General features: G+C 37.0%; 3 protein-coding genes across 5 annotated transcripts in view; 1 reads left to right on the top strand and 2 right to left on the bottom strand.

Moving 5' to 3' along the window:
• Positions 1-20,741, top strand: part of LOC149705343 (DNA (cytosine-5)-methyltransferase 1.L-like) — a 74,805-nt gene extending 54,064 nt beyond the window's left edge. The window contains exon 10 of the mRNA XM_089865574.1: positions 20,187-20,741. Coding sequence (XP_089721700.1) covers positions 20,187-20,336 — 150 coding nt within the window. The 3' untranslated portion in view covers positions 20,337-20,741. The remainder of the gene's footprint in view (positions 1-20,186) is intronic.
• The window catches only part of LOC149705328 (DNA (cytosine-5)-methyltransferase 1-like), a 358,139-nt gene that overhangs the window by 103,800 nt on the left and 229,900 nt on the right, over positions 1-24,439 (bottom strand). The gene's annotated exons all lie outside the window — the stretch shown is intronic.
• Positions 11,464-15,135, bottom strand: LOC149705344 (uncharacterized). Its single transcript, XM_089865638.1, has 2 exons — positions 14,804-15,135; positions 11,464-11,695 (listed from the first exon to the last, which is right to left on the bottom strand). Exons 1-2 carry the CDS (start codon positions 15,133-15,135, stop codon positions 11,506-11,508), a joined length of 522 nt encoding a protein of 173 aa, XP_089721764.1. The 3' UTR covers positions 11,464-11,505.

Here is a 24,439-nt window from a genome sequence, read left to right as displayed (position 1 = left end):
CCACGAGTGAAATTTTGCGAGAGAAGCTTGATTTTTTACGCGCTTTTTACGTTCGATTTTAAATATTGCAATTTTTCTAATCTTAAAACTAAATTAGTTTAACCTAATTTTTGTATTTGTTTGTGTTGAACGGAGTGGAGTTCAGAAAAAATTCAAGTCAGGGTTGGCAAAAACCCGGACAAAACTAGTTTTTGCCAGGACACGTGGAAAAAACCGGCATAAACGGAAAAAACCGGCAAAAACTAAATTCATGGTTACAAAGTGGTAAACTAGCGAGTTTTAAGTGCATTTTCGTGATGTTTGTTAATGTTATGTTAGAAAATTAACAATAGTATTTTTAATTTTTAAATTTGAGATGGTTATTGCTGTATTAATTTTTAGTATTCAAATTTGCCAGGTGTCTTTCTATGAGCATTTGTCAGCAAAACAAAAGTAGAAGCGGTTTCATTCATTAACCTATTTCAAAGTTTTCCATTAATGAAAGACAGTAGAAAACATTATTTCTATCGAGGCTGAGCTATAACATGTAACTATATTTGGTTGGTTACGAGATTTGGATGAAGGATGCGCGTGAAACACATTCGTCGCTCTATAGGATGTGCAACTCCCTATACTAAAGAGTAGACAAGTCGATACTAGCGCCGCCTGGCAACCAGCGCTGGAAACTAGCCTCGCGTGAAAAATAAAAAGTACTGGACATAAGTAAATTAAAAAAAAAAAACACTGGCTACGGTAGATTTTTCCTTCACGTCGTCTGCAAGAAGCAAACGGTGGTTTTATTTTCTTATGTCCAGTAAATTTTAGTTTTCACGCGAGGGTAGCCAGGCGGCGCTATTATCGACTTGTCTACTTTTTAGTATAGCACATGCTATAGAGCGTCGAATGTTTTTAACGCGTATCCTTCATCCATACTTCGACTAGATTACTCTGTTCTCCATTCCCACCTCTAAAATTACATCTATCCCTGATAATACAAAGACTTTGAAACTTTCCACGTCTAATTTAAATTTCAAGAGATTTGAACAGAATATTTTTAGAATTAGAAGAATTTGTTCCAAAAAACCCCTCCTATAGGGAGCTGTACATAAGATATTTTAAGTTGTCAAGGGAGCCCTTACTCCCGGTATCTGGATTTTTTTTACCATAATTTGACTAGTGAGCCCCAGGCTTCCATTTTTATTATAGTAGTTTGGGCATTTTTTAGTAGTCAAATGCTCTGATTTGTGCCTTATGTATAGCCCTGAATTGACCGCTCTATCCTCTAATTTTCGACTTTTAATACGACCACAGCCCGCTCGATCAGGCAACTTGCGCGCGCTATACGGGCTGCCATAACCTGTCGGCGGCCTTTAGTTAGTGGCTGACATTCCCTGTCGTCGAACGCGCGCCTTAGCCTTGGCAGAACAACTCTCCGAAAAGGGGGCGGTAACCTCGTAAGTCCCGTATAGAAGCCCGGTAAATTGGCCTCAAAACGCGTATCACACATTTTAACCCAAAAAATCAGTCGGCTTTTAACATGCCCGTCTATGGGAGGAACACAGTTTTTTTGGCCATAATTTTGAAAATACGGTTCAAATCTCTTGAAATTTTAATGAGATGTGCAAATTAAGATTTGTTATTTTTGTGCAAAATTTTAAAAGTAATTTTTTGTAAAAAAATTAACGAAAATTAGCCATAATTAAAGGGCTTAGTCTTCAAACGGTTTAAATGTGTTTTCTTCGGTTTCACTGGTTCTAATCCTTGGAACTTTTTTAGTGACAGGTATGTTTAGAACGATTTTTTTTTTCAAAACTCAAGATAAAAATTTTGTTTCCGCATAAACACAACCTATTTCCAATTTTTTTTGCAATATAATTATTCGTTTTAAGTTTTAAGCCTTGTACGATAATTTAAAACCCTTAAAACACTAATCACTAAAATTTCAAGAGATTCGAACCAGTGAAACCGATGAAAACATACTCATGGCTACTTTCCGTTGTACAATTTTGTAACTTTTGAAAAACTTAAAATGCCTATTTTGCACATCTCTTAAAAATTTCAAGAAATATTTTAGAATTTGGGGAAAAAAAGGAGTCTTCAATTAATTTTGATTTTTGGCGTGATCGAGTGGACCGTGGGTAGACTGTTGTAAAGCATGGCCAACTCGATCACGCGCACCACGACACTAGATGGTCAAAGCATAGCCGACTTGTATTAATAAAGGCCTATAGGTATGATGATAACCATGGGGCGGCATACCGATTTTTTAGCGACCGCTAGATGTCGTTCTTAGGGGGAAAATTTTGTGGCGGGAACTTCAAAACGAAGGAAAATGCCAATAGGACAAAGCTTACTTTTTGTCTTGAGGTTGGGTTTTTTTTTGGAATAAAGTAAGGCAGTTTTTTTAGAAGTAATACATTTACTTGATAACAATATATTTGTCTTTATCTCATTTAAAGTGCGTTTAGTAAAGTATGTTTCCTACTTTCCTATCACAGTACAATGTAATATTTTCAAAATTAGAGTTTTGATAAGTACCTAACATATGAAATTTTTTGAATCACATTACAAATTTGCATATTTTCGGGGTAAGGGTTTTTATTTGTACGTTTTGACTGTTTCTTCAACGTCACTTATATCTTTGGCATAGTTGATCATTAGGGGTTTGACAAGCTTATCTAACATAATATCACATAAATTAATATATACCTATTCCTTCCCCATTTTCAGCGCACCTATTCCTCCCCCATTTTCAGCGTACAAATTCCTCCCCCATTTTCAGCGTACCTATTCCTCCCCCATTTTCAGCGTACCTATTCCTCCCCCATTTTCAGCGTACCTATTCCTCCCCCATTTTCAGCGTACCTATTCCTCCCCCATTTTCAGCGTACCTATTCCTCCCCCATTTTCAGCGTACCTATTCCTCCCCCATTTTCAGCGTACCTATTCCTCCCCCATTTTCAGCGTCCCACCTGACCCAATTGTTTGTTAAGGCGCGTATTTCCCTCAGATTTCGTATCCACCCCCATAAAATACGCCAGTAATGTTTTGGTAAATATAGACATATTCACGGGGTTGGCCAAATTACATGAACCTCAAATAAAAAATTATAATTACAAATCAAAACTATATTAAATTACAAATTATAAATCATCGTAGGATTCATATCTGATTTTGTTAAAGAACCCTTAATGTTTCTACCTCGCCAAAATACTTTAGGTATTTTAAAGTATGCAATAACGCAATAAGTTACTAAACTTTTTCAATCCTACTGTATATATTCATTTATGTGATATTATGTTAGATAAGCTTGTCAAACCCTAATGATCCCCCGAAAATATGCAAAGTTGTAATGTGATTCAAAAAATTTCATATGTTAGGTACTAATCAAAACACTTATTTTGAAAGTATTACCAAAAACGGATTTATGGGATAAGAACGTCGGAGTTAGCGAATTCACTCCCCATCCTCGCATACTTTATTGAGAAACTTCGTCTGCTTATATTTTGACTCCACCCACAAATTCTGTATATAGCTACTTCTAGACAGGCTAGGAAATAAGACAGGTTTACAGGTCAAAAACCAGTTTATTAATAGCTTGGACCACTTTTTTTATCCAAAACGTGAGGGTCACTGGTCCCAATGACTAGTTTATTAATTCCTACTTTTATTAAAAATTGATATGGGGACCTCTTTAATTATTTTCATTTTAACATAAATTTCGACTCCATGAGTCCAGTTGTGTATACAACCCTAAGCCGAGAGGGATTTTTTTAGAAGAGGGAACGACCACAAGTCCTGGGACCAGTAGAAAAATAAATAGGGGAAGGGTCACTGGTCCCGGGACCAGTTTCATATTTAAGACATCAGGGGTCACTGGTCCCGAGGACTAGTTCAGAAATAAACCTTATTTCCAAGCCTGCTTCTAGAGATCGAATTTGTGGGTGGAGTCAAAATATAAGCAGACGAAGTTTCTCAATAAAGTATGCGAGGATGGTACTAGAGGCTAAAGCTACGATCCGACGTTCTTATCCCATAAATCCGTTTTTGGTATTACATTGTACTGTGATGGAAAAGTTGGAAACATACTTTACTAAACGCACTTTAAATGAGATAAAGACAAAATATTGTTATCAAGTAAATGTATTACTTCTAAAACAAACTGCCTTACTTTATTTCAAAAAAAAACCCAACCTCAAGACAAAAAGTAAGCTTTGTCCTATTGGCATTTTCATTCGTTTTGAAGTTCCCGCCACAAAATTTTCCCCCTAAGAACGACATCTAGCGGCGGCAGATCACTACGGCCATTGCCAATATCAGAAAAAAACCCGAGGATCACCTATAGGCCTTTATTAATACAAGTCGGCTATCAGATTTGTCCACGCACCGACAGATTTGTCCACGCACCGACAAATTTGGGTGGAGCTTAACCTATTGTCCTACTACAAATCCTATGTTTCCTACTATATTTTGGAAGAAACGACCTTTGGAAGCAACGATCTTTGGAAGCAACGGGCTTTGGATGCAACGAGCTTTGGAAGAAACGGGCTTTGGAAGTAATGATAGCCACCCCAATTAACTATATCATGCGCTCGTGGCGCCATCCCGGTGCAAACAAGGGAACTAAAAGAAAAGGCGGTTAATTTGACTGATTTCAAGAATACATGTATTTATACATTTCTCATCTAGGCTTCGAGATGGAGACACCATCGCGTGAGAAACTTGGAAGCTGTCCGTCCGTCCCATGTTTTCAAAAGTGTCCCACGTACCCCAATAGGCAAAGGCCACTCTAGTGGTAATTTTCTCAACTCAATGAAAAAAACCAACGAATGTGATGTCATAGCCATAGCCCACTGGCTCACGCGCTATTTTAGAAGTTTATAAACCGTCGTCTGCTCTGACATTTGATAACCCTTGCCCCGAGTTCGGTCAAAATTCTGAAGTAATTACAATAGTGTAGTATTGAAATTTTTTCCGAACTCCCCGTGGCCTAATTAATCAGAATCAAGTGTTGGTTGGGTTAGGTAGGTAAAGTAAAATCCTACCATTATATGGATGAATAGCTAGTTTATTATTCTTAAAGTTAAACAATATTCCAGAGCTGTGCTAATTAGCTGACAACTAATTGAATTAGAATTAGCAATTAGGGAAATATTTATGAACTAATTAATTAGCCAATTAGCAATTAGGGAAATATTTATGAACTAATTAATTAGCCAATTAGCAATTAGGGAAATATTTATGAACTAATTATATAGCCAATTAGCAATTAGACATAGAAACTAATTCAATTCAATTAGAAATTAGACATTTATTTATCAAACTAATTAATTAGAATTACTATTTTCTAATTAAGGTAAAAAGAAACCATAAGTAAATATAAAAGTTTGAAAGTGCCCATGGATTTAGTACTTTGGTAATGCAAAGTTTAATGTTTTAATGCCATTGAAAAACGGGTACGGAAGCCAAATTGTCTCATTTCTTCATTTTCTTGCCACAGTTCCTATAATGGACTCCTGAGTAGTAAATACATGCGCACTACTATTAATTCGAGTAGGTAAAACAGTCGAAATTTCGAAATGGGGCAGTTGCGAACTACGAAATTTTCTACTAGTACTAGTATTCTCTCATATTTGAGGAGCTGAAAAATTTAGAGTAGCACTAAGGTTTCCTCATCGATATAATAAGGCTTTTTCATATTCAAATAGAAGAATCAAGAGTTAATTCCTCGATTTTTTTACAACAAATTGGCGTAAAAGAATAATTGAAAATCCAATTGGCTAATTAGTTAATCCTAAATCGAATTAAATTTTAATTAGATAATTACCTTTCCGATTCATACTAATTAATTAGAATTACTTCTCAATTAGAACTAAGGTAATTAAAATTCAATTACCATTTTCAATTAGTAAATGTTGCTAATTAATTAGAAATTCAATTAGCTAACTAATTAATTAGCACAGCTCTGCAATATTCACTCACCATCACCAGAAAACAGCCGGCACACTCGCATAAACTTGTCCTCTTCTACCCAATTTCCCGCCGAAAATACCGCGTGCCCAGGGTTGTTCCTTCGACTTTTGGAAAGGTGCTTTCCCCAATAGTAAAATGTACTGATCCAATGGAAGCTTTTTTCAAAATGTGCTTTTCCCCCCTGGGGGTAGGAAAATTTCCGTCCCCCCCAACGAAAGGCTTTTGGCGCCACCTAGTGGCGGAATTTTCGTCCCATAGACGCTAATGTTAAAAATGAAATTTGAAAATGTGCTTTAAACAGGCCAAATGTACTTTCGGTGCTGAAGATCTTAAAATGTACCGAAAAGGCACAATTGTGCCACTTAGAACAACACTGCGCGTGCCTTTAAACTTGTTTCCTTGTCACGGTGGGTGGACGGCACTGGACGCCGGGAAATCATAAGCTATAGCCGTTAATTCAGGGATACTTATCCTGGAATAAGACATGAGAGATGGAGCTGGAGTTCCGTTGTCTGCTAGAAACTACCACCAAGGAGTAGTATTATTGTATACTTAGTTGAAATTGAAGCGTTACTAAGAAAACATTCATTCTTGCTCCGAGAAACTACTCCATTGAAAGTGGCAATGGAATTAATCGACATAAGATTTCAGAAAATGTACTAGAAATTTAAAAAGGAGTGACCACTAGTATTTTTTAAAGGAATTATGTCATATATTAGGTTATGTAATACATTGAAAGAAGATGCGATCATTGGACATCATAGACATATAAAGAGTGTAGACAGCCTACTATTGACTGTTGAAAAATCTCGCTTCACATCCTCGAGAACCATGTAGGGGCAAACCACTAGCGCAAAGTCTGCGCAATAATAGAGTGCTGTCTGTTGTGACGTCAGATCCAAGGTGAAACGTCACGAGTCTGCCTTTAGCAATGGGCGGCCATGACAGTTGCCGTTTTTTCTTTATGGGAAAACAGCATGGGTGACGTCACACCGGCGCTTCTGACAGCACTCTATTTCAAAACCATAGCCTCCTGGATCACGCGACTCGCGGACGCAGGCTGTTCGCGCCCAAAGAATTATTTTCCTATCTTAAAGCGCGTATCGTTGATTTTCGCTCGAAAAAAAAAGCATTTTAAGCCGAAAATCAAAGCCGTCAGCTTTTAAAATGGCCGTCTATGGGGGTACCACGTTTTTGCCCCTAATTTGACAAAAACTGGCTCAAATCTCCTGAAATTTTAATGAGAGGTGTATTGAAGGATTTTTAATGATCGGGAAAGTTTTGAAGCTCTAAAACCAATAGTTTTTCCTTGAAATTCAGTAAAGCTTTGTTTGTACATGAGCACAACCAGAAGATCTAGATTGCTTCCGTTGACCTTTGACAGCTGTCGGCTTTTTTTCAGAGCGTGTTTGATCAAAACCTATATGATAATCATTTCTTCCTAGATGCTATTGAAAAGATAGGAATTAACATACGGAATTCAGGTGTTTGTCAATGAACTGTTGTGGTTCAGTTGAATTTTAAGAGGAGAATTCACAGCTGATACAAAGTTTTTTTAACTCAAATTTTCAAACTACTTGAAGGGAAAACTAACCTATTTCTAAAATTTGAATGCTTAACCATACAAATATAAATCTAGGGAATTTCTAAATGTTGATACTAATTAGCATTTCAGGAATTATAACAAATTGTATGTGCTTATGAAACTTTTCATTATCACTAGAAAGTTACAAATTCTCTCTGGAAGAATGGAGGATTGAAGGTGGAAGGAGAGTGGGAGGTAAAGTGAAAACCAGTTTCATCAGCTAAAAACCGGTTTCAACAGCTAGTAACCAGTTTTTCTCGCCAATATTTCGCGCCGAAACCTTACCGGGAAATTTAAAACGAATAATGTACAAACAAAGCTTTATTGAATTTCAGGGAAAAAACTCTTGGTTTTAGAGCTTTAAAACTTTGCTCGGTCAGTAATAATCCTTCAGGACACCTCTCATTAAAATTTCAAGAGATTTGAGCCAGTATTTGCCAAATTAGGGGCAAAAAACGTGGTTACCCCCATAGACGGCCATGTTAAAAGCTGACAGCTTGGATTTTCGGCTTAAAATGCTTGATACGCGTTTTTGGGCGGGCTTCTATAGCGCGAGCAGCCTGCGTCCGCGAATCGCATGATCCAGGAGGCTATGTCAAAACTTGTAAAATATTTTTGTTTTGCTCTCTGGGCGCGTGAAAATTTTCGGGAAATGCAAATTTAAAGCTTTCAAATATAAAATTAGGCTTAACATTGTAATTTTCAACGTGAATTAAAACTTTCGTAAATTATTTACGTTTTAATGAAAGGGAAAAAATAAAGAAAATTATACAAAAACCGGTTTGCTTCGCATTCCTTACAAAACTGCATTTATACACAATCTTTGGTGACACTTTTTCAAACCAACAAAGTGCCAGAAATTAGAAATTATTATATGTGTAGCAATTTGAATTGAAGTTTAATCGATATGAGAAATTTGAGTTTAATTACGTAGTTCAAACATTTGTTATGATTCGAAATTTTACAACAAAAACGGTTTAAATGTGGCATTTCGGACCAAACAGCTAAAATTAAGAACGATTATGACTCGAGTTGAAATTGAAGTTTAAAACTCATAAAACAACACACACATAAGAACACCATTTCTGATTGTCAGAAACACGATACTGCTTTTAAAGCCACAAATCTGAATGAGGGATCTCATAAAGCGACATTTTACTTGAAATAAGTGTTCTTCCTTTCTGTTCCACCCTAAATAATTAAAATGCTAAAAGCTCATTTTGTATCTCCACAAGAATAGATTCTATAAGATTTCATACGTGAAAATCTGAGCTCCCTTTATCTCGAAACCATTTTCTCTTTTATTCAAGATGAAAGAAGACGGTCCACGGTTTGGAGATTCCCTCCCAATGGACCGAATAGGTAAATATATAAACTAGGAGGAGCTAATTGAAAAATATAACAAATCGTTACGAGTGACGTTTCTAGTCTGGAGAAATGACGCTCGCGAAGAATGCGCGTGAGGATTTGTTTTCATGCTCTAAGATAGTGTGAAAAAAAATTTCCTTACGCTCATTCCATATCCATGGCTTAACAATAAACAACCAGACTCACGTCACGTACAAAATCGCGCGCGACCGTGATGACGATTTCTTATTTTTCAACAAGTTCAAAAAGACCAATTTCTTTATATATTCACCTATTCCAATCCGACTGGAACCAAAATTGAGAGGTTCCATTCGACGGAACTCCAGCAATTTGGGCGGTTTCCGCAAAGTGGAACGAAAGGGTTCATTGCTAAGTTCTCTCCGATAATAAGGAGTACCCTAGCACTACCTCCTATAGGAGGTAGTGACCCTAGTAAAAAGTTACATTTTCAAACGATATGAAGGCTTATCAATATCCGTACAATTTCTTTCTATATTATTGTAAATAATGCTTCAAAAGGTAAATTTATATTTAAATCAAGGTAAATAGACATGTTACAGTAAATTGTTGGATGCAAAAAGAAAATTGTTTTTAGTTGAATTTTTAAGCAGCAGAATCAAGCAATTTTAGAGCAGAATGTTCTTTTCGTTCTAATGTCTGTTTTTATTCTCATGAGGAAATTTGTAAAACACTTTTCGTGGGTATGAATAAATTAGTTTTACCAGGGTTAGATGTAATTTTAGAAGCAGTAATGGAGAACAGTGTAATGTTGGCGCGCGCCAAAGTCCCGGACCCCCCTTCCACGGGACGGGGGGGGGTATGAAAGAAGAGGCGGGGTCATAGCGACGGTATACGGACTAAATACCCCCAAGACAAAAGACCCCCGGTCATAATCCCCCCATTTTTAAAAACGTACAAAATCCCCCGGTCATTTTCCCCCCATCCTAGTTAAGAGTACAAAATCCCCCCACTCTCAAGACAAAATCCCCCCACTCTCTACACAAAATCCCCCCACTCTCTAGACAAAATTCCCGGTTATAATCCCCCGACAATAAAAAAATACAATATCAATATTATCTAAAACACTGGAAGCCTCAGCGATCTGGTGGCGTAGTGGATAAGGCTTGAACAGCGGCGAGAAGAATGGTGGGTTCGATTCCCCGAAGGTACGTGAGTGTTATCAAAATATTATTTGAATAATTTCTAATTATTTCGTTCAGTTTCATTCATTTCGAGGGTAGAAATAGGTTTACAAATTAATAATTAGTTATTAGCGTGAATAATGGAGAAAAATTGGAAATACGAAACAATTTTTGTTTTCGAATTGTAAATTAGTTGTGTCACTGACATTCAATATTGACATTCAGTTTGACATTTTTTTGGATTTTATTCGGGTTCAGTTGGGTTTGATAGGGTTAGGTTAGGTTAGGTTTGGTTAGGATCGGTTGGGTTTGGTTGGGTTAGGTTAGGTTAGGTTAGGTTAGGTTGGGTTGGGTTGGGTTAGGTTAGGTTAGGTTAGGTTAGGTTTGTAATATTTTGGAAATATTGTAACAATTGTACGCCTTTTCCAAAATATTATTTTTTACATTTATTTTTTTCCGAAGAAACATTTCTTTTAAAATATTGAGATTTCCCCCCCCCCTTTAGAGACTGGCCTAGGCTTAAAATTTTTAAGAATTCTATAAAAGACAATGCATATTTTTACACTTTCTCATTAAACCATGGAAATTACAGCGACCAACAAAGGTACGCCTTTTCCAAAATGTTATTTTTACATTTATTGGGGGAATTTGTCCTGGGGCTGGGGGGAATTTGTCCTAGGGCTGGGGGTATTTTGTCTTCGGCATCCATTCGGGGGAAATTGTCCGGGGGATTTTGTCTCCTACCTGAGGGGATTATGTCCTTTTCTTCTCTAATGGAGGGATTATGTCCGGGGGATTATGTCCAGGGGGCATTATGTCCTACATTCCATAGCGACAGAGGTAAAAACGAATTACTTATTTTTCGCCGTCCCCGTCAGCAACGTCATCAAAACGTAGTTTAAGTGAGCCAGTAAGATAATTTAAAATTTTCTTTACGTGTTGAAGGGAGGGGCTCTATACCGGGCTATGAGTCGGACTGTAGTAAATACTAACCATTCTCCATTCCTGCTTCTAAAATTACATCTATCCCTGGGTTTACTTAGCGTGATGTTGAAATAACTAGTTGATAAATGTTTAACAGTTTAAATTTTGCAGATAACTCATGGATAATACTAACTTCTGGTGGCATTTTTGTAGAAATGAGTGTTATGACCTTATTGGTGACGAATTTATACGTGCCCTTGAAACGTCCAAATAGCCAACGGGCACATTTTGTGACCACTGCTTCTTCTAACTCATAAAAATCTTAAACTGTATAATTTTTTAGCATTTTGCTGTATTTCATTACAATTCTATTAAAAAGCTATTTAAAATCTGTTTAGGTGAAATGACGTAAATATCATAAGATCCTTATGAGTCTGATTTGATCTTATAAAAATAGTAATTTCGAAGTATGTTTAAAATTGATGTGCCAATTATGTATAGAATTTCTATTGAAATTTGATACGGAAAAATAATTTATGATCCCCCGTAAGAAAGTATCACTAACGACAGTATCACTTCAAAGACGAGAATGAATGCAGCCATAATGTTTCCTACAATCCAGACTCGGAAAACGGAAGTGAGAAAGATCAAGTTCATTGGCTCCCCCAATATCAAAGCGCCAGACTCCACTAGGTATTTTTGAGCGTAAAAATTTGCAGAAAATCTGTGGGTAGACAGTAGACTAGTTTCAAATATTCGTTGGCAACTGTTTAAACAAGTTGGGAAAACCAAAATATTACCTCTCCGTGTCAAGAGGTCTACTACTACAAACTTATTTACCTAGATATGGAATTATTTCTTTTTTTTTTTTGAAGTAAAAATTTACGAAATATTGAAGCAGTATTCCAAACATAGCGAATGTACAGTAAAGCAGACGACATTTTACATCCAATAAGGATAAATCTTGGACACATGGAAATCAGTCAATGGGGAAAAGAACAGGAAATGAAGTCTGCGCTTCAGCTGTTTAGCCTATATTCTGATAGCTACATTCACAACTGGTTTGCAGTGTAAACACTATCGTCTCGTCTCACCTCAACAATATTCTTAGTTTGCCAACATGAATGTTAACGTTAAATAACACCAAAGCTAAATTGTAGCTAGACGCACTAACAGTCAATGCGCACCATAAAGAGAATAATAAGTCTGTAGCTACTACCCGTTCACCATTAGCCCTTTTACTAATTAAATTGCCACCATGATCTTTTCTTCCATTATAAAATCTTTACATGATTATTTAAGAGTGTATTTAACTTTCGGCTCACTCTGAACCGTTGATGTCTCTTCATTACAGACACGAAAATCAAAGCCACAAGTTTACTTCACCTCAGGCCTCAATTATTCACTCTTTATTTCACTAAGCCTATTGCGGATAATACTTGTTATACCCGCCGGAGTCTAGGTCTTAGTTTTCTTCATGAAATCACTAAACCAAGGATTATTCTATATACAGATGTAGTATAGCTTAAGCAATATGTAAACAGCCATTTCAAATAACAATATTAAAAAAAATCTTTGGAATATCAAAATGAAACAGAGCTTTATAGCTACAAAAGTACTTAATGCATCATAATTACGAAAAATTCTTCCACATATTCACTTTATATTAAGGAAAAAGGGAATATTAAGGTTCTGTATGATTTCTTAACACATCAACACAAGGCTAACTGCTAACGCGACGCACTAGTGTAACAATGGACGGACACACACAGACACAAGGAATATAAACCCATTAGTGGAAGCAGTATTTTTTTTCCGAAACAATCTCGCTTATGTTTATCCTCTCTAAACTTCGCTAAAAACGTATTACTACTACGTAAAATATTAATAGACAGGCAAGGATTGATACCATTAAAGAAGGAGCGCAATATTATCCATATTTTCATTTCATATACAGAGAAAAGAAATTATTATGTTTCTGAGAGGAGCTTCCCATTTTGGTTGTTGTTTTGAAAAATACATCGCAATGCACGGGCCTTGATAGATATAGGAGGCAATGAATGAAATATATCGCATGCACGGGCCTTGGCAGATATAGGAGGCGATGATAATCTCTCTCTTTGCACGAGAGGTTTATCTTTAATATTTAAATAAATATAATTATTTTTAATTATTTTAATCTTCAATAATTAACATTAATAATAGTTAAATCGTTTAAAATAAAGTTATACCTATTATCATCTCACACTTTGCTAATATTGACGTTTAAAGTGAAGGGTACCCCTCTTGCCCACTTTCTTCAAATTTTGGGGTATATATACGATTCGTTTCCATTATAATAGTAAGGAAAAAACGCAATTGCGAAAACCTTTGGTGGCGATCCCACCTTAGGGAGGCTAGACGTTTCTCGTAACCCTAGCTGATCGCCGCGTATATCCTAAAACCAAACGATGATAATGGAGTAGAAGCCAATGATACAGATTGGTGTCTATGTGGAATAGACGGAACACCAGTGGATGGTGGTGTTAGAAGCCAGTGTAAGTGCAGACTGGTGTCAATGTGGGATTGATAAAAAACAGAAGATGGTGGTGATTAGAAGCCAGTATGTACAGACTGGTGTCCAAGTGGAATGGACGAAGACCAGAAGATGGTGGTGATTAGAAGCCATTATGTACAGACTGGTGTCCATGGGGATGGATGAAGAACAAAATATGGTGGTGATTAGAAGCCAGTAAGAACAGACTGGTGTCTGCGTGGGATGGACAAAGACCAGAAGATGGTGGTGTGAGAACTCAAGTAGAGGAGCCATTTCCGTGACTGCGAAAGCAGTTCGGAAATGGCGAACACGTTTGCTCCGATACGCAAACTGCGAACGCGGTCACGTGGGTGTAACAACGGACAGACAGACAGACACACAGACAGACAGACAGACAGACACACACACACACACACAGACACGGCCGTTACAGAACCTCTCCTGGACTACGTCACACGGAGAGGTAAAAAAAATAATAATAAAATTAATTATAGAATAACACATCGACTGTAATTTAACGTAAAACCTCGAGAATTATCCAGGAACTTAGTTATACCGCTGCCTACGTTAATCAAGGCCTGTGCGCGGTAGTTTCGAAGGGGGCGACTTTTAAGAAACGCCACTTCTTATTTTTCCTCTATTTTACCGCGAGATGGCATTGCGCGCAAAATCTAATATTTTAAAATTCCAAGCGCGCGAAAATGAACATTTCAAATTCCTTGAAGGGAGGGTGAAGTGGAAAATCAAGTGCTTTTTATCGATTCTTCTAGTTATTATAAGAACAGTCTGCATAGTGAAACATCCAGGAAATACTTCTGAATGATTTTAAAACTAGGCACCGATACTCAGGGTTTCCCGATAGTATCGGATCGGTTGGTTTAATATGATACTAAACCAATACTCGTTTAATATGCTACTAAACCGATACTCGTTTAAAATATTTTAAATGGCGCTACGTGACATTTTTAGGTCTTTCAGTAATGTATTGATAATATTTCATTTCTATGAATGTCAATCGTGATGATTTCTCATTTATATAAAAAAATAATATTATTTTGGAAATACCTCTAAACAGTGTAGTTAGAAGTATAATTCATGAAATAACACTTTAAATTAAATTATTTCCTTGATCCGTAAATGGCACTGTCCTACTAAAAATATTGGCTTCGGTCGAAGAATCGAGTTTTTGGATCATAGTGAGTAAATATCGGTATCGGTTCCTGTTTGCACCGGCAACGATCGGTATCGTTTTAAGCCGGGTATCGGTCATCTCTAATTTTCGTCCAAAATACTTACAGATAGTTGACATTTTCAAGGATTTCTCGATGAATTCTTTTGTTGAAAAACATATGAGCGAATATGGGCTCGTAAGTTTTCTTTCCGACATAAATCCGTCTTTTCTTCTCATCCAATTGATTCCACAGGTTAAACAAATGTCCGCGACCAGGATCCCAGAACATTTGCGTTTGATCAATGATAACCGATTTGCCATTCGCCAATTGGTCCGTTACATTTGGATCATTGAGGAAATGAAATAGTATCCCCCCTTTTTTCCTCAAACCGGGATACGCAATTTCGTTTTGCTGAAAAATTAACGCGTGCAACAGTATCACCATGAATTTATTCATTAACATGAATATATATCTGCATTGACTAGTTAAACTACATATTCAGGGATGGGAGGGGCTTAGTTTGAGTGACGTCAGAGAATTTCTGGCGGTTTGTTTTTAAAGCTAAAGCTCTTGTCACGCGGAAGGCTAATTATGCTTGTAAATTGATCAACTACCGCATTATTTTAACTCCAACAGCAGGGAAAAACCAGCATCATCAATTCTCACGATTTAAAATGTTAGTAGTTTACTTTCAACCGTTACATTCATTTTCATAATGGCCAAGGCTTAGCACTTTACCAACAGTTTTCAGTTTCAGATTAGGAAAAACATTGCAGGCACTTTTTATAATTTCCTTTAAAAGATCAATATCACTTTCGGACATCGTGTTGAGATATTTATTCACGTATCGGCGATCATTTTTAATATTCAGTTGACGCAGTTTGGTGAACCTAACCGAAAATTGTATCCCTCATACAATTTTGTTAAACTGGTCGTCTGCTCTTCGAACTTCCAGGTGTCTCGATTTTGATTGGCTACCGCGATGACGTTAAACGCGTATGTAATAGAAAGGTCCCTCCCATCCCTGAATAACATGATAGAAAGGCTAATGATACACATATATATTCATGTTAATAAATAAATTCATGGTATCACGAATTAGCCCCGAGACAAGTGTTTTTGTCGACTTAGATTTATTTACTGTTACCGGGGATTCATGTAATTTTAGAAGCAGGAATAGAGAACAGGGTGTATTGGGCGCACGTCAAAGTCCACGACCCCCTTCCCGGGGGGGGGCATGAAAGAAGAGACGGGTCATAGCGACAGAGGTAAAAAGGATTAACGTATTTTTCGCCGTCTCCGTCAGCAACGTCATCAAAAGGGAGATTTTGTGGGAATAGCTAGACTCATCATTATGTATGACGAAATTTATGATGCGAATAATCCATCTCGCTGCCTAGCTGTTGCATCGACCATTGAAATGACAGTTAGTTAATCGTGACGGGAAGTGTTCAAGCTCAGCCCACAAATCCCTCATAGAAATTAATGACGGATATGGGGCTGTATGCATTCCTTAGAGATGTGAAATTACCGCAATTTAATTTTTAAAGATGGTAATTTATCGGGTAAAGTACAGATTTAATTTACCGATAAAATTACCACTCTAAACTTAAGGTAAGATATAATTCGGTAGTTTTCGCGTATTTTGTAAATTTCCGGTAATTTTATAAGCATTACTGGTTCCTGCACAGACCGATTTTTTAAATGACATTTAATAATAAAAAGATGGCCTTGGGAAATATTACAGTTTTGGGCGGCCAAATTGGTCACAAAATAATTGGGAAAAAAGGGGGGAAACTAAAAAAGACTATCAAAAAAGCACGCACCACATATTGCTTTAATCAAGAACGAATGTTTTAATCTAATTCTTATTATAAAATTTTCTGGAACATCTTATGGGTTTCGAGCAGCTTCGTGATCACTAGTCGATAAAAAACTTCAAACTGAGAGATTAACATACTCCAGAAGAACCTAAATAGGTTTTAACATAAGTTTATAATATATGGAACATACCGTTATTAAATTGTATATTTTACAATTCTTGGACATGAGAGTCAAAACTTTTGGATTTGCAATCAAATCTTCGATAGTGTCAAATTTTTGGGACTTGCCAGTCATTAGTGTGCCAGTTAAATTTCCCGACCACGCATACGCCAGCACCAAAGTTCCGAAAATCCAAATAGCGCGCAACCATTTCTTCACTCCACGTTCCTCCAATGATGCTACAGCTAAAAGCATTAAATATACATCATTATATGGTTTCTGAAAAACAAATTACTGATATTTCAAACGAAAATTCTAGACGCGCAATTGTGTAGCTACACATTTTGTAACTTCGCCCCTCAATTTATTTCCTAAACGTAATTTTAGCAACATCAAGTTTCAATTATTTTTTCTTTAGTTAAACTAAGAAGTGATATCTAGTTTATTAGGGAGAAGGTGTAAATTCGCCGCATTTCCAGCTTTATCTCCAGTTCAAACGTAGGTCCGGAGTTAATCTCCGCCTCTAAATTACAACCAGCATCTCATTGGTTCTAGAAAACTGACGTTAGCGCGACGCGAAAAACGAAAATTACGTATTCTCCGACTAAGGAGAGGCGAAATACTTCGGCCTCCTTTTACGTCCCCTCTTTGTATTTTTGAAGAGGGACTGGGACTATGGCGCGCGAATACTTAGGCATCTAAAATTTAGGACTGTTCACGAGCCGAGCTGAGCGAGCTTTTTAAAAGCTCGGCAAGCTGGCTCGAGCTCGTGAACAGTCCTAGGCATCTTATAACTTCTTCCTAATAAACTATATATCGCTTCTTGGTTAAACCAGGAAGTGATTTATATTTGAAGGCATAAAAAGGCGTCCGGTGCTCGCGTTATAGTCGACAATTCCCCTTCATTGGTGGGGGGGGGGGGAGGATTGTAAACGGAGGTGGGGGCTAAATATTTTATCTTACTTTATGTTTTTCACTATCTATCTCTTTTACCTTTGCGTTAAGCCTCGGTTTGGTTTTTGGAACTCACGAAATCATTAGTACACTTGATTCGATTTAGAAATAATTGTAGAACAATTTTCACGTAGAGTTACATATTCAACTCCACCAATTTATGTTCAAAACCTTTAACTAGCTAGTTAATGGCAATTGAAAACAACTGGCGTACCTATTCAGCACCGCGGGCAGCCACCATTTTCTGTTTAATTTGCTCTAGTTATGTTTTTTCTAGTCGGAATACGTCATTCTGGAGTGGGGTGGCGAAGCGGTTAGCGCGTTCGCCTCGCAGCAAGAGGATCCCGGGTTCGATCCCGGACTGTGGCACCGGGTGAAAATCCGGGAACAAATCCTTGCAGTGGCGCCGCCAGAGGTAATCGCGGTAAGCGGCTGCTTACTTCAAATTTTGAAGGGGGCCTAATTTTGGAGGAAGGGCCTCATTTACAAAAATACGATTTTACTGAAAATATTCAAAATTTAGTCCTGGAGTCGCAGGTGGAATACCGCGGTGGCTACTGCAGGTTTGGTCGACTTTTGTAGACCGTCGCTATCATAATGGGATGGGGTTAGGTTAGTAAAGAATGCGCTTTAGGGATGGGGACCTTTAGTCCTACCGGGCCTAGAAGTGAGAGGCAAAAATACTTTCACGTGATAGAAACCTCCTGCTGGTAGAAATTTATTGGAAGCGAAAGAGGTAACTAAACCGAGCACTTTTCACTTCGACCATGCTCTATTGTGTTACTTTTTTGTGTACTGATAAGGATCGTCAACGGGACGGCGCTGACTCGAGGATTATTATTAGAGAGTTTATGCTGCACTTCTTGTAGGCTTCTACAGTGCATTTGTCCAATGCACTTTAGAAGATTACACGTATTGCAACTTAAACTCTCTACTGTTACTTCTTATTTCGAAATAGTAAATACAAAGAGGAGAAAGAGGGAGATAGAAACGCGCTTTATAAAATCCGCCGAAAAAAACCGTTTAGTTTTAGGACGCACATCCTTTGCGCATGGGGGATTGACCTCCTCGCCTTATGTCTGTCATCCCCTACGTCAACTGTGCGCGAGAAAGCAGCGCCCAGGCACCGCTGTGCAAGGCGGGCGTATTCGGTGTTGGGATTTTACGGTTTACCGTTCTAGCTACCTCTCTCGTCTAGCTCTTTTCATTGACGTCATACGTGGTCGCCAAAGAATACGCGAGCTGTCTTATATGAGATATAAAGTTTGTATGTCCGGAAAAAGGTGAACGACATTAAAGACCGCTTTATACGTGTAAACACGAAGGGTTTTTTCCATTCAAAATTGCTAATGTTCACCGGTATTTAGGATAATTATAATGTACCCATAGTAGACCTATATTTAAAATGAAAAGACCAAGTATTTTGTAAGAAATTTTATTTCAAGTAGTAACTTTTTCCATTTTAATTTTATCATCGTCAGCTTTGGTTTGTTTTGAAAGGTGATGGCAATAATTCATTCTTATAATAGTTCGTAGATTTGTAAAACCTTACATTAAATTAAAAGTTCATGACGTAAATAATATTTACCTTTCAGAAAGAATTAGTCTGAAAGCAACTAAAGGCGAAGCGCAACGCGCCGTTACCGCCTAAAATTTGAATTTATAACCGATAATCGGCCTCGCCCTAAACCATTGAAAGTTAGGTAGGGGTGAAGAAGAAAGGGGGTATACAATTTTCGAAGTTGAGAGACGTTTTCTCTCTCTGTCTCTGGACGCAGCTAACGCGGATACTTGTTTCTCGCCCACGTAAGACGTCATAGTAAGGGAAAAAATTACTAGAGCCCCCTACTACAAAAAGGAGAATCTCCCGCTTACCACCCCTGAAGGATGCTCCGAACTAATAATGCGAAGCGGTATACAGACCTTGACCGCTGTGTACCTTAGATTTACCCCCGTTTTCACCACGCATGAATCACTGCTGGATAGGGGGCCCATTCATCAAACACCGCTTACCCCGCAAAAGTTTCTAGCGGCGCCACTGCTTCCGCGTAGAGTTTGCAAGTTCTCTCCCCGCTTGATAAAAGGAGTTTTCCTCCGCGGTCTAACCCGGTTTCTCCTTTCCATCAAAACTTGCAGAGGTTAGCGGTAATAGTTAGTATAGGGCGCTGTAGGTTAGCTGTGGCATAGGGGCTAGCCACCACCCCTCTATGCATTGTAAAGGGACCCACCTGTAAACTAGCCACAGGTTTAATGTGGAAATCCCTTCATAGAAAAAGCCTAGATTATTATTATTATATTATTATTCGCGTCTGTATGACCTATCCCCACGGGATCCAATAGGAAAACGCAGAGCAATGACGGACATGAAAGGGGTGGGGCTTACTTGTCAACTGATACCGGCGCAAAATCTAGCGAATTATTCTTATTGTATATTCCTTCTTGCTATGGTTTAGCTATTTAATTAAATCGGTCTAATTTACTTACGATTTTGCAATAAATCAGCAAAGTATATCCAGATGCACTTTGAAAAAGTCCAACAATTCTTTTTCCATAATTTCATTTGTTTACAGGTAGCTAGAAGTGTCACTAGCGACACTAATATCAGGGAGAAAGCGTTCAACGTCCAAACTGTGTTATCGTGTCCTTTGATGGTGAGATTCTTTTGTGAACGCTCGTTCTTAATGGGCATGCTTGAAAATATGGAGAATGAATCGAAGTAACTAATCGGAGATACATGATGTAACATCGTGTCCATTTCACCGGCGAAATATTGCAGTACAACAGTGTCTAGAATCTTTAAAAATATATATATTGTGAACTAAAATTTAAGAAGCCTAAATATGAAATTTTGGATTTAAGGTTTGCGCTATTGTTTTGTTGAATGCATCAGTTTCAAAGATTATAAATATATTATACAAAAACAAGTATTATAAAAAATTGCATTTATACACAATCCTTGGCAAAACAAGGACGCTTTTTCAAACCCACAAAAGGCCAGAAATTTCAAGTTAATGTAGGTATTGAAATTTGAAATGAAAATTAAACGATATGAGAAATTTGGATTTTACACAAATCGTGTATAAATGCGGGTATTGGAACAAGGGGAGCTCAAATGTTTATGCATGAAAATAAACTTATGGTGGTACTCTGTAAGCAGAAATTTGCTATTTCAGGGTTGTTAAGCCTGGTTTTCACTGGCCCAAAACGCAGAGATAACTTGCCGCGTTTTCTGGGCGGCAAGCACGGAATTGGTTTTCTATTTTCCCGCAAATTTTTACGGAAAGGAAAGTGGTAGCCAATAGGAAACTGTAGCGACAGAATTTGGTATATTCATAATCCCTTTACACTTTTTAATATTAGACTTTAATTCCGTTAAACCCTGCACTTCAATAACCCTTTAATTTTAACACCTGCACTTCAATAATAATGTACCATTGGTATGCTGGATCGTCCATGGTACGGCTTATTGAAGTTGCTTGTCATCATAGCTGAATAGCTACTCTCTTTTACAAGGGAATTGGGTGTGTTATGTGGCCACGAACCCCCAGTCCTTTGCTGCTAAGGCTTAAAATCTAAAGAAAGCCTTTTCCCCCAGCGGTAGCGAGAAACTGATTAAGCTGTCCATATTCCCCTACGTTTGATTTATTTTCGTTTTACAAGATAATGATTTATTTTCGTTTTACAAGTTTGAGGTTCACTACTTTTCCGTACTTTGCGTATTTTTATTGTATGACGATTTTTAAGTATTTTTGAAGCCCTTAAGGTTAAAGGTCACTCTTTACACATGGCCATTAGGAAAGCTCCTAAAGCTTAAAATCACTCTTTGGGGACGAAAAGATAAAAATAGAGAGAGGGTCCAATAAGTACCAGGTGTGGTTCGTGACGTCGATCGTGACGCCGATCGTGACGTCTAAAAAAGGACCGAGGTTGACGATACTGGAAAAAGAAAGGAGATGGTCTTCTGGACAGAGAGAGAGAGTTGGTGGAAAAACGATGCTGGTCGGTTAAGCGGGACGAGTGCGGTAAAAATGATAACGTTGATCGGTGGTAAAGACTAATAGGTTCGGGCTTGAGAAAACAATGTCTCAAAGATAGAAATTTAGGAGTTGTGCCACGGACACGTAACCGTGAAAGTGAATCATATTTCGGTATGAACTCAAACGGCACCAAACTAAAACAATGAATTTCTACAAGAGAAAGCTTCACCAACCATGGAACCGAACCGAAGGAAGACGATAACCGGCACTCTACACCGATAAGTACCCTCTACCGTTTATATTTACGTTATGGTTAAGATACATAAAGTCTTTAAAAGACTAACTATAAAATGACCACCAAGCGTCCAAAGAGTGACTTAGTTTAATAATAATGTGATAAGTTAAAAGATTAAATATTAAATTGATTAAATTGAATTAAAAATTAAAACTATCAAAATGAATTAAAGTTAAAACTATCAAAAGGATTAAAAGTTAAAACTATCAAATTGATTACAAGTTAAACCTATCGAATTGATTAAAGTTAAAATATTAAGTCGCTACAAGTTAAAGCGCATAGGTTGATAAAGATATGGTTTAAATGGCTTAAAATTAAATAAAGTAATGATAGTTTTGCACAGTTAATACCATAAATCAATTACGTTAAGGTTAAAAGTGTTTCCATTATTTTTACAATTATCTTCATTGTTTATTTTTGATATTATTATTTTTGATATTAAATTTGAAGTGAACCTCAAACCGTCACGTTATTTCAAAGCGCAATATGCTGATAGTCTTTTAATACACTCCCCTAGACGACGTTTCTCGCTAGCCCCAATAGTGAAAGCTACGCGAAGGACTCGGGTTTGTGTATGGTATGTTTGTAGCGTAGGATTGTTTAGGTTGATGGGCAGTTATTTAAGATTAGACCCGTCTAAGTTAAATAAGAAACAAAAATACGTTACAAAACGACGAATGCGTGACGTCATAGGCTTGGTTTTGGTCAGTTCGCGAGGTTTTTTTCGACGCCATTTTTTGCTATTTTTTTGAAGGCGTTTGTGTACCCGTACAAAAATTTTAAGCTGTAATTCATCTGCATACGCGCTTTTTTATCGCTACCACGCTGTAATAGGTATAAATTAAGGCTACATTTTCTGCAGCTCGAAAAACGCGAAAATTTCACAGAAATTCCAGAACTGCAAATTGTCTGCCGTTTCTACATTTTCTGTTTATTATCTGTTAATTGTCTGTATTGGCAGAAATATGCAGCGCGATTCTGCAAACGCGATGCAAAAGTAGAAATAACAGCTGCTAGTTTAAAACTGTAATTTGACCACAGTTATAGACATGTTACAGTTCTGCAAAAGTGATGGAAAAGTAGAAATCCAGATGCCATTTTAAAACTGTAATATGACCATATTTATAGACATGTTACAGGTCTGCAAAACTTATGGAAAAGTAGATATTTAAAACTGTAATTTGACCATTTTTATAGACATGTTACAGGTGTGCAAAAGCGATAGAAAAGTAGAAATACCAGATGCTAGTTTAAAACTGTAATTTGACTACATGTATAGACATGTTACAAGTCTGAAAAAGTGATGGAAAAGTAGAAATCCAGTTGCCTATTTAAAACTGTAATTTGACCATATTTATAGACATGTTACAAGTCTGAAAAAGTGATGGAAAAGTAGATATTCAGCTGCCAATTTAAAACTGTAATTTGACCATTTTTATAGACATGTTACAGGTGTGCAAAGCGATAGAAAAGTAGAAATACAAGATGCTAGTTTAAAACTGTAATTTGACTACATGTATAGACATGTTACAAGTCTGAAAAAGTGATGGAAAAGTAGAAATCCAGCTGCCAATTTAAAACTGCAATTTGACCATATTTATAGACATGTTACAAGTCTGAAAAAGCGATGGAAAAGTAGAAATCCAGCTGCCTATTTAAAACTGTAATTTGACCATTTATATAGACATGTTACAGGTCTGCAAAAGTGATGGAAAAGTAGATATTCAGCTGCCAATTTAAAACTGTAATTTGACCATTTTTATAGACATGTTACAGGTGTGCAAAGCGATAGAAAAGTAGAAATACAAGATGCTAGTTTAAAACTGTAATTTGACTACATGTATAGACATGTTACAAGTCTGAAAAAGTGATGGAAAAGTAGAAATCCAGCTGCCAATTTAAAACTGCAATTTGACCATATTTATAGACATGTTACAAGTCTGAAAAAGTGATGGAAAAGTAGAAATCCAGCTTCCAATTTAAAACTGTAATTTGACCATATTTATAGACATGTTACAAGTCTGAAAAAGCGATGGAAAAGTAGAAATCCAGCTGCCTATTTAAAACTGTAATTTGACCATTTATATAGACATGTTACAGGTCTGCAAAAGTGATGGAAAAGTAGATATTCAGCTGCCAATTTAAAACTGTAATTTGACCATTTTTATTGACATGTTACAGGTGTGCAAAAGCGATAGAAAAGCAGAAATACCAGATGCTAGTTTAAAACTGTAATTTGACTACATGTATAGACATGTTACAAGTCTGAAAAAGTGATGGAAAAGTAGAAATCCAGCTGCCAATTTAAAACTGCAATTTGACCATATTTATAGACATGTTACAAGTCTGAAAAAGTGATGGAAAAGTAGAAATCCAGCTGCCTATTTAAAACTGTAATTTGACCATATTTATAGACATGTTACAAGTCTGAAAAAGCGATGGAAAAGTAGAAATCCAGCTGCCTATTTAAAACTGTAATTTGACCATTTATATAGACATGTTGCAGGTCTGCAAAAGTGATGGAAAAGTAGATATTCAGCTGCCAATTTAA

This window comes from Phalangium opilio, unplaced genomic scaffold (genome assembly GCF_054372755.1).
Source record: "Phalangium opilio isolate 3A_F unplaced genomic scaffold, DU_Popi_V2 ptg000014l_1, whole genome shotgun sequence".
Taxonomy (NCBI): Eukaryota; Metazoa; Arthropoda; class Arachnida; order Opiliones; family Phalangiidae; genus Phalangium; species Phalangium opilio.
Note: the sequence above shows the minus strand (reverse complement) of the source record. Positions and strands in the feature narration are given on the sequence as shown.